This window comes from Sebastes fasciatus, chromosome 4 (genome assembly GCF_043250625.1).
Source record: "Sebastes fasciatus isolate fSebFas1 chromosome 4, fSebFas1.pri, whole genome shotgun sequence".
In the NCBI taxonomy this organism is placed as follows: Eukaryota; Metazoa; Chordata; class Actinopteri; order Perciformes; family Sebastidae; genus Sebastes; species Sebastes fasciatus.
The window spans coordinates 5789737-5801194 of NC_133798.1; the positions used below are offsets into that span (position 1 = coordinate 5789737).

Sequence of the window (11458 nt, forward strand, 5' to 3'; positions counted from 1 at the left end):
ACAGCAATAAATATCCTACTTGTGAATTTTGAAGCGTTTATGTGTCTTAAAAAGGCGATTGTTAACAAGATACTAAATGAGACTACTAAACGTCATCACACCGACTCGTCCTCCTTTACAGCCTCATTGTGTGTACTCTCGTTCATGCGACCGTGGTGTAGTTATATCCTAACATTCACACTTCAAAAGTCATAAAAGTGGTGTTCATTTGTGGAGATTATCGTATGGAACAAAACGTGTAAGTATCATAAACGTGTTTGCCACAGAGCTTATTTTCTGCAATAATCCAAAACCCAATGGAACAATCTCATTGGCTTTTTGTCGAGGGAACCGGGAAGATGCTAACTTCTGGGTTGGCCTACAAAAATACGTCAGATAGATAAACCCAAAAGCAGAATTCTATCAACTACCATGTAGTCTGTTGGAAAAAAATTATAATCTGAGAATTAAGTCATAATATTATGAGTCCTAATTTTTCCAGAAAAAAAGACTTAAATTGGGAAAGAGACATCTGTAAATCTGCAGGGTTTTTTAGGTAAATCAACTTCCCAGTACGGACACTTTAAAGGGGAACACCACCTGAATTAAGAATTCCCATATGTTATTTCCATGGCCTAGTAAAGTTCAATCAATATTTGTGAACATGAGCTCCTCTCTCTCAAAGCCAGAAACCAGAGAAGTAAGTCATAGGTCATAGGGGGTAAAGTCTGGAGCTGCTCCATAGACGATGAATGGGAGACTGATTTCATGGACCCACAGAATGTTTGTTTTCTTTTCTTATACCCAAATTAGCTTTATTCTATTGTAGTGTTTTCCGTTGTTAAACAGAAATTGTTCCCATATACTCAGAACATCCCCTATAGGTGCTCTCAGTGTCATCTGGACCATCTTTCCCAATACATTGTTTATGGAGCAGTTCCAGAATTTATATCACTCCAATTTTTGGATTTCGGAGAGAATTTTTCATGTCTTAGACCATGAGAATAACATGTATGAATTTTGAAAATGGGTGTAATTCCCCTGTAATATCCTTTATCTAAATCATTCGATCCTAAAGTTGTAAAATACACTAATAGATCCAGGTAATTTTATACTCAGAAGTGGAGCTTTTTTTAGCTTCATGCACCACTTAGCAACTTTCATGGGAATGAACGGGGCCCAGCCTTGAACGCTGTATCCAGTTCTTTTTATACATCTACGGTGTGGAGCCACAGTCCTCTGTAGCTTTGTATTTTCGCTCGTTCTTAGCCCGCCAACTTTTAAATCCCTTTTGTAACTGTTCATCACTTAAATAGTCTGTTTCACTGAGGAATACGTCACAGTACAGAAGTTAAAGACACTGTAACATCCAATTCACTGGGACTTTAAAGAGGTTACTAACCCTAAACAAAAAACACAAAAGAGGAGGGAAGAGTAAACCATGTCTACATGTGTGCTGACTCAGCAGAAATAACATGAAATGAGAATAGGAAATGTACAGGAGAATACATATTTGAAAGCAATACAGAATGCTTACTGCATTATATTCTATTACATTTTGAATTTTTACCTGGTGCCTGAATTTTGATTCCTTTACATAATCAAGGCAAAAGTGAGCATGGCTCACAAACCCCCGCTCACTGCTTGACCCATACTAAAGTAGGGCCAAAGGTTTTGCCCTTTTGGAACTAATGGAATTAATGGGCATTAACTAATGGGCACCCTGGACTTCTAACCTCCAAAAGTCACAACTAGACCACACTGTCAACCATCATACCAAATTTGAAATTCTTAAGTTGAATAGCCTCCGAGTTCTACTCCGGAAACGAAAGGAAGGACGGACGGATGGAAGCACGGACACGCGGAGCACTATATACCCCGACTACATTGTCGCGGGGGGATAATAAAGACATTTAGACATAAATTGGTGCATAAAAAGTCAAAACCTGCATCCTTACCGAACCTACAGAAATTGAATCTGATCTGAGCAATTCATTTTATGGTCATTTCTTTCTACTCTGAAACATGAACTCTAAGCATCAAAGTATCCAGCTGTTTGTGCAACAGGTAACATTTACATACAGCTGTGACAGAAATGTGAGGAGACTCCATCAGCTGTGAATAATACAATGTTTCCACTTAGTTAACGCTACCAATGACAGCATATTTGGGGCTATGTAATAATACTTGGGGTGTATGTTGTATTTGTTCCTCTCTACCTGAGTTTGTGTCTGCCCAGTTTCAGGAAAATAGGAATCAAGCCCTTCTATGCACTTGCAACCTCAGGTCAGCCATTTCAAGTCACTGCTGTGGAGAGTCTTATTTTCTATTTATATGCTGGCATTAAGATATCTTATACGTAGACAGGATATCAGTTTACACTTTTACGCGGCTGATACACAGATACATCTAAGCTGCAACCCTGCAAATAGTTTTACAAAAATTGTCTGCCTCCTAAATCGTTGAAGACATTTCCAAGTGGAACTTCGAGTGGAACTTCTTGTAGTTAAAAATAAACAAAGCCGAGGCCACATCTACACTAAAAATGTTATTACTAAAAAAGGCTACTTGTGAAAACTACTTCACAAGTAGTGAAGTACCAGTGTTTCCTCTGCGAAGCCCGAGGTCCCCGTACCTAGATTGTTAATGGACCATTTCACAGTAGTATACGTAAACAGTCCAATTGTGTCACAGTTTATTTCCTGTTGCAGTGCATGTAAATGACACAAGCTGACAGGAAGTAAACATCAACCCAAGCTGTTGCCAAGCCATGCAATTCCGTTGAAACGGTCTATAAAACATAGCTATTACTATCACTGAAGAATACCAGTAATTCATATTACTATTAAGTGTTTACCTTGGTAGACAGAGAGGGGACATGGATGGAATATATGGATGGAAGAGGACAGGAGACCTCAGAGAGAGACAGATCAGGAGAAAGAAGAGAGGAGGCAAGGAGAGGGGAGAGCAGAGGAGGAGAGGAGAGGAAAGGAGGGGAGAGCAGGAGTGGAGAGGAGAGCAGGACATGGATGTACTAAGAGAACTGGATACAGCGTCGGAGGCTCCAGTTCATTCCTATGAGAGTTGCTCAGTGGCGCATGAAGCCAAAATGTCTCGACTGCCGAGTGATAAAGTACCCAGATCTTCCGGCGATCTTCTGCAGTCATTTGGCCCATAGAGCAGACACAGTAACGTTTCCTTTAACTCCGCCTCCCAGCCTTTCCCAGCTCATTCACATGAACAGAGGAATAGAAATAACCTTGGAATCGGCTGAACTTTTAGGACTTAATGATTTAAATAAGGGCTATTAGAGTGTTCGTACTTGGAAGTTGATTTACCTCAAAAAAATGATACTCTGATTTACAGACGTCTCTTTCCCAATGTAAGTCTATGGGAAAAAGTATTTTTGGGCCCAATGGCATCAGGTGACAGACACGGAAGTGGAGAGGAGAGGAGAGGAGAGGAGAGGAGAGGAGAGGAGAGGAGAGGAGAGGAGAGGAGAGGAGAGGAGAGGAGAAGTTTTCAAAGTCCCTTTACTGAACCTTTTCAGGGAGATACCAGATCAGACCACATCGTCAATTGAGCCTAAAATACAACAAAACAGAAGTATTCACACAACCACATGGCCATCTGGAATGAAGCTAAGTGGTGAGTGAGAGTGGCATGAAAATGGATATCAAACGCTGCTTTGTTTCATGTACGTATCCTAACAACGGCTTGTATATCTGCCTTCCTCGGACATGCCTCAGACTACCGCTACCTACTGCCGCAGGGGTTGTCTTCGAACTTTAACCCTTTCGTGAGTTGAAAACACACAGTAGTCATTGTGGTGTGTTCCGAGTGTAACTTTTGGCCAAGACACAGGCGACGTGAGGCGACGCAACAGTCGGCCTTCATCGCCGCTATTTCTTTGATGACGCTTTGGTGTGTCTGGGCCTTTACACTTCAACCCCTAGAGGCCAGTGCAGCTTTGTTTTTTCCTCCTTCCAAAATCCAGTGCTTCCTACTTTGGTACATTGATTTGTGCCAACAATTTTGCATATAGAATGTTATGTTAGAATTTTATACAGAAACGTGTCTGTAGGGTTGCCCATCCCCCCCCCCCCCCCCCCTTTGTCGATTAGTCAACTAATCGGTCGTTTTGATCTTACTCGATTAAGATTTCTTTAGTTGATTAGTAATTTTTTTATGCTTTTTTCATGCTGAATGACTTATCTCAAGAAACTTATGAGCACAAACACAAGACGTGTGGTGCTTCTATGTGATTCTTTGTGGAGAAACTCACAGATCCGTCCATTAAATCAACTAATCAATTAGTCGACAAAGTCGTATGAGTGGTAGTGGACTAAAAATTTGCTTGGTCGAGGCCAGCCCTACTGTACATGTGTGTAAAGTAGATTACAGACACTTTGAGAAATAGATTTGAGGTGTTTCTGGAAAGAATAAATGAATAAAGATGTAAACTTACCTCCTCATCTTTCTCCAGCTCCAGCCCCATGTCTCTCAGTTTTCCCTCAAACTCCTCCCTCCTGAACATCTTGTGATCCTCTTGACCGTTGGAGGTCTCTCCCGGACAGCCCAGCTCCACGTCGCCCACCGGTGACGATGGCATGGACGACGAGTCTTTCGCCCTTTGTGCTTGGTGATGTCGGTGATGTTCGTCGCGACTACGGGGGCCACGGCGTAGGCTGCGGGCGACAGCATTTTCAGTGAGAAGGTGCGACGACTGTCGTCCGGAGCGGCCCCCGGACGGCTTCTTCAAAGGGTAGGTGAGGACGTAGTCTACTCGCCGCTGACCGTCTTGGAAGTAGAGTCCATGTTGGCACTGGGTATTTTCCTCTGGAGTTAGAGCCTTCAGCAGCTGAGACATGGGGAAAGACAGGGAGGGGTGAGACAAAAGTGTTTCTTTATGTGAACAGTTTTGGTTCTCTCATATTTTTTTAATGCAGGATTTAGAGCTGATGATGATCAAAGCTGATGATGATCAAAACGACTTTATTCTCATTAAATTACGACTTTTTTCTCGTAATATCATGACTTTGTTCTCGAAATCTCAGATTTTTTCCCCCTCAATGTGGCCCTAATACTCCGTCGTACATTGTCGTATCCATATTGCTGTGGATTATGGGTCATTTTCCAAGTGAAGTCTGGGGAAGTGTGCACCTCAAGAATGAGTGGATTTGAATTGTGGATTTGGACAGACCTGAGAATGCAGCTGTTAAGTTTGCGAGTCTGCAAGTGCGGTGAAGTCCAGACATTTGGATTCAGCCTTACTTTCAGTCTAGCTTTTGCTTTTGTGAAACTTGCTTGTGTATGCATTTCAAGAATCTGGATGGATGGCATAGCTCAAAATGATGATTTCAGGAGCTTGGGGGGCAGTTGAGTGCCATAGCAGGGGTGGCAGTTGCTATGCTGTGGCGCTTCCTAGTAAATTCTATATGAGACATAAATAGTGTGTGAATTATGAGCTATCCCATGACCTGAGCCTACAGTGTTTCTCCTAATGACGTCTACTTATAACGCCTGGCTGCAGATCTGAGGTAAGGTGTCTACAGATCAAACTACACAGAGAGCACGCACCAATACTTAAAGGGGAACTCCACCCATTTTACACTTGAAGATCAGTTTACAGTACTAGTCATGGATAGGGTTGGCTTCCAATAGCTGGTTTCATGTTGGATCTAGTTCACAGTTGGCAAAATACCTGGATTACCTCTGACCCTAACAAACCTCTTATCGAGGCTTTTATCCTGCAGAGCAAAGAGCATCGTAGAAAACATTCATGTATCAGCTTCTCATTTTTAGTGGGTGCTAAAAGCCAGTGTAAGCAATTCCTTATGGAGCACCGGGGCTTGGTACTCACCAGCACTTCATTTTACTCCTTGGTGTACCGTAACTTTTTCTTGCACACCGGCACTTCTCACGAGCTGCCAGAACTCTTCTCTGCCATATCAGGTTGTCTGGGAAATTCATAATAGCGATATATTTGCACCGCGCCTCATACGCTGTATGAACATAAAAACTATGGGTTGAGTATCTGGACGAGGCGACTCACAGGACTGCAGAACAAGGGTGCTGTAATTTATCAATACAATGTTCACGTCGTTTTTGTAAAATAATTAGTGAAATGTTCATCATAACATTATTTAAACGTATTCTGAATCTGCTCTTTTGTGGCAAACATTTCCAGAAGAATTAAATATTCAGACGAAGGCTGTGAGTAAATAATAAAAAATAATCATTTAACTAGTAATAACAATGGCCCAAAATTATCTAAAATGTAATAGTTTTATGTCAAAAACCTTCAAATTTGCTTGGTGGAGGACCCCCAAACCTAATATCTCCCAGTGACTTTTATTCACTTTAGAAATTCAGAATATGTCTTTATCCTGCTGCATAATATGTAGGAGCATCCTGATTGGGACACTGCTACTAAAACCATGAATGATACCCTACTATAGGCTACAAATAACACAGGAAAGCACTTTAACTATTAACACTATAGGTAAATATACAAACACACCAACTTGATTGACACAGTATAACATGCTTAAATAAATAAAAAATAAATAGGAATAAGTTGCAAGAGATTGTTAATACCAGCCGAAACACACGCCGTTATGTGAATAAGAGGAGTACTGGCACCTATTTTTTTTCCACTTCAAGCTCTGTCGAGCACAAGTGCTTATAGGTACTTCTGAAGGAGGAATGGAGGAATGAAAACATCAAAAACATCACACTGTGGATTGTGTTTTTGGTGTTCAACAAAACCAGAGTGGCAATTCCTCCTCTAATGAAGCTGATTGTGTTAAAGTTGAAGTAGGCGAGATTGGAGCAAATATGATTAAAAAAAGTTATTTTTATAAAACGGTCGCTATATTATCGTGACAGTAGTACATGAGACAGGCAACCTGAAAAAAATCATGTGCCTCTGTGTCCTCCGGTGCTCCTATCGGCATCTGCAAGATTTCACAGACCGGACTAAAACAAGCAGTCAGAGCTGATCTGAGGTCTACTGTCCATCTGCCGTCCACAAGAGCCGGCTGTCAATCCCTCGTGAACTCCGACCAAACGATCAAACTAGGCAGCGCTGATCAAATATGAATCAATATTTTGTTACGTTACTGCCTAATTCTCTCCTCAAATGTTTTCAAAATCATCTTGTAGTGTACTGTTTAGCTATAAAATAAGAAAGTTTGTGTCGCGGTAGCCATTGTGGAATCTGAGCACAGCCAATAGGAACGCTCTCTCTCTCTGAAATGACCTGTGATTGGTCAAAGTCTCCCATCACAGGCTAGATTTTTTAAAGCCTGAAAACAGAGCCATGAGGAGGAGTAGAAGTCTAGTTTTCTCTCAGAACACTTGAATTACAATATGCTGAAAGGTTATTGTGGCATTTTTGCCTAATGATGCCAAAAATATACTGCCTACTGCCACTTTAATTTGTAATGTGTCTGATGCATTTGATCAACATTTCATATATTCTGCTGCTCATCTCATTTTCAGGTTGGACCTACGGGTACTCAGTATTAACAAGGCTGCCACCCAAACTGTTTCTGACTTCTCAGCTGACAAAAGCTCTTGGGTTTTGGTATTTATAACTTTAGTTTCTCACAAATGTTGAAAGCTAAATTTAATCAGATTTGATATTCTATTGAATCCCAACTCTGGTCATGGTGAGTACTATTCAGCCTGAAAAAACTGTTGATCTCTTACAGTATGTGGCTCTTGAGGAGCTCTGTCTACTTTAACAGAAAGTCTGTGTGTTGTTTCATCAAAGAATAAGATTATACATCTTACATTCCATGCCAGCTTTTAATAAAATCTTGACCAAGATAAACTTTTCGGATGGGTGGATAATTAAGTAGGGTGACGAGTCTGTGTATCACATGTTTGGAAGTGAAAATAGTAGTGTTATTTAAAATTAGAAACCAAAAAACATCCGTCAGCTGTCGGGCACAGTAAAGGACTCAAGGACAGGACACTTATCATAGAGACATTGTGCACACACCTGCAGCACTGGAGAACCTTCTACTGCACATACCAGGCAGCACAGTTAAGTATTTAGCAACTCAAATGATATCTGTGTATTCAAGTGTGCCAAAAATAGTGACTTATGTTATGCCATGCACCATCATCTAATATCAAGTAAGTCAACAGACAAGTTTTGCATTAGGAAGAACAATTTTGGAGACGTGATGAAAAACTGACAAACAATCTCACCACAAGGTTCATTTTTCTGAACACTTAAAGGTCCCATATTGAAGAAAAATGTCATTTTCGTGGCTTTTATACGTGAAAGTATCGAAATGCTTAATCCACAGAGAAATACGCAAACCCTGATCCAGAAACTGAGCTTTTGAAACAAGCCGTCAGGATTTCTGTCCATTTGTGATGTCACAAATCTACAATATATAGACCATTTCAAAGTTTTAAACGTAAACATTCTAAATGGGTCGCAGTTTATTTCCTGTTGCAGTGGATGTGAATGACATCAGCTGACAGGAAGTAAACATGGACCCAAGCTGTTGCCTAGCAACAAAATTCTGTTGCAATTCCAGTGAAATGTACTAAAACGGAGCATTTCAGAAAGAGGGTAAATACAGGTATATTCAAGCAGACAGCATGAGGAAAATAAAGTTTTTTTTTAAACATTAAAGTATGTAAACATGTTCTAGTAGAACCCAAAATACAAGTATGAACCTGAAAATGGGCATGATATGGGACCTTTAAAGGAATTTTCATTGACAATTGATGTTATTCTGCCAGTAGCCTCCCAGTGTCGCTGCTTGCAGGCTTGTGCCCGTATCGAAGCGCGTGGCAGTGGAAACATGGCAATGGCTTGGTCCCAAGGAAGTGCTGTTTGCAGCTTTGTTGAGAACCGCTCATTGCACACTGACTCCAGATGCTGCGGATGACATGACGGATAGTCTGCAGAGCTCTGAAGCCCCGCCTCTAGAGCGCTGTTCACTTGTCTATTCAATGTTTATTAATATTTAACATGTCGCATGTCCGAATTGCACCAAATTTGACAAAGCACTCCCTTGGGTCCCCAGCAATAGACCCACCAAGTGTGAAGTAGATCACAGGAACAGTTCTCGAGATATGCGAAGGACACCCACATCTCTTACTTTATAGTTAGATGAGGTAGTGGTTCACTTCAGCCTCTTGCGGCTGAAATGAGTATTACAACAACACCTGTTTTCACAGGTGGAAAAAACTTAGAAAGATTATCCAGGCAAAACCGTCTTTGTTTTTCTGTTCTTAAATCGTAAACACAGGAGAGAAACTATTTAGATCAGACTTTAAAAAAGGACCACCAGAATTTTTTTTTCCTCACTTGCCTCTCAGGGCTTCCATAGCTCTCAGTTAACACACGTTAAGATGAAATGTGTGTGTACAGATGTTTCATGAAGCAGGCCCCATGTCCCTTCCTCTCTTGCAGTTCTAATCCAGCTCTTCTTTTATGAGCTCTCCGCTGCCCAGACCACCAGAGACGAGTCATACATTAGCTGCAGTTAAGTGCAGAGTTAGTTCTCCTGTCAATAAGCAGAGGGAACTTTCTTTTGATCTTCCTCGTGATAATTCAGGGTGACAAATCGTCAACGCTGTCCGGGGGAATCTGGTATTATATGACTTTATGTTGGCAACTCTTATTGTTTATGAGTAAGAAATGCAGTGGGATTCCTAAATGTACAAGACCTAAAATGCTCCATTGTCATGTCGTTTGGATGTAAACACAGACGATAATTGAAAAGCTTTGGTCGCGATAAACAAGCACAACTGGCAGGAAAATCTGGTGCTGTCTTGAGGAATATATATATTTGTTCAAGTAATTTATGTTTCATTTCATTCCTGCTTGTTTTGTTCTTATTGCATTGTACTGCCTGTGTTGTTGTACTGCCCATGACACAATGAAGTCAGAAAAATTTAAACTAGTGAAATATTTAAACAAAAGACTTCATGTTTAGTTTTGTGTCATGTCATGTTTTGTCTTTCCATCAAATGGAAAGATATATTGCTTGGGTATCATTTTATACATATTTTCACAAAGTTCTGCCTGACATATTGTATCTTTGGAAACTTAACTTTTATGACATTCGTCATGTACATATAAGTACATACATGTAATTACACCTCCGCATTTACCCCATCCTAAGTACTGTAGGAGCATTGAGCTGCCCTCAAGTGCCCGGGAAGCAACTTGGAGTTCAGTGTCTCGCTCAAGGACACTACGACATGTAGACAGGGATCGAGAACCACCAACCTTATGGTTAAAGGACAACCCCTCTATCCACTGAGCTATGGCTGCCCCATACGTTATGCATTAATGTAAAAATACTAATAATTTCTAAGCTCTTAGCTTAAAATGAACATATATTGTACATTGTGATTTATTTTTTTACAATTACTAATATCCCAAATCGTAATAAACTTCCTGTAATAGTGTTACCTGTAACAAGTATCTGTGGACAGTCCGCACATCTCTACTTGAAGAGACTTCATTCAGTAGCTCTGTCTATCTTCCCTCATTTAGTTCCATATCCTGTCAGTTTCTGCTCTATTTGTCTCTTGTGGGGACACTCACCTTAAACTTGCCGTGGAAGATGACATCTTGTAGAAAATGTGGAGCCTGTTGCTCAGACTCGGAGGTTGGAGAGAGGTCGACTCCCACTTCTGCCTCCTCTGTCATTGTCCAGTCCCAGCAGGTAGAAAGCAGAGATAAACTGATGTGGCGAAGAGTTGTTCCCAAACAGAATAGTCCGGTTTGTGCTCCTCCTCCTCCTCCTCCTCCTCCTCCTCCTCTTCTCTTTCTGTCTGTGTCTTCTGTGAAATGTTATATGATAGCATCTGGCATTAACGGCCTCTCTCCTGCCTCTCCTCTTATTTTCTTGCGACTTGCCACTTTTTTCGGTGGCTTTGCTCGTCTCCCTTTAAAGCTCTGCGTGGAGCTCTGTTTCTGTCTCGGTGCGGAGTGGCTGGAGTGAGCCTGCAGCCTTGTTACTTGAGAAGCCGTCTTTGAGCCAAGATCTAAACTTAGACAACGATAAAACTCTGATGAACACAAGGTGCCCTCCCTCTCAACTGTAATCACTACAAGATCAGTCACCCCAATACATCTCTCTCTCTCCCCCTCACTCCGCCAATGGCTACTAATCACTGCAAATGTGATGCATTACATGTAAAGAAAACAAATGACAACATGGCTCTGAAAACATTCCCAAACAACACACAAATCAACAGAAGCGTGTGTGTGTGTGTATGTGTGTGTGTGTGTGTGTGTGTGTGTGTGTGTGTGTGCTACATGATATCTTATCTGCAGACTGAATGAATTAATGCTCAGCTCTGAGGACCCTCAGTGATCCAGTGACAGACAGCAGCATTGGCAGTACTAGAAAACAGAGATGACAACCAACTGTTACCTCTGCTGTAGTGGACAACCTGGACAACCTCTGCTGTCACCACCACCAGTTATTGT

General features: G+C 41.2%; 1 protein-coding gene across 3 annotated transcripts in view; it reads right to left on the bottom strand.

Annotated features, from left to right (window-relative positions):
- The window catches only part of ano1b (anoctamin 1, calcium activated chloride channel b), a 48655-nt gene extending 37639 nt beyond the window's left edge, over nt 1-11016 (bottom strand). For 2 of the 3 annotated variants that reach the window (XM_074631646.1, XM_074631645.1), the window contains exons 1-2: nt 10568-11008; nt 4448-4840 (exon numbers count right to left, since the gene is read on the bottom strand). In XM_074631646.1, coding sequence (XP_074487747.1) covers nt 4448-4840; nt 10568-10672 — 498 coding nt within the window. In that variant the 5' untranslated portion in view covers nt 10673-11008. Of the gene's footprint in view, nt 1-4447; nt 4841-10567 lie in introns of all 3 variants that reach the window. The other variant, XR_012593532.1, reaches the window with a different exon arrangement.
- Between the last annotated feature and the right edge of the window lie 442 nt (nt 11017-11458).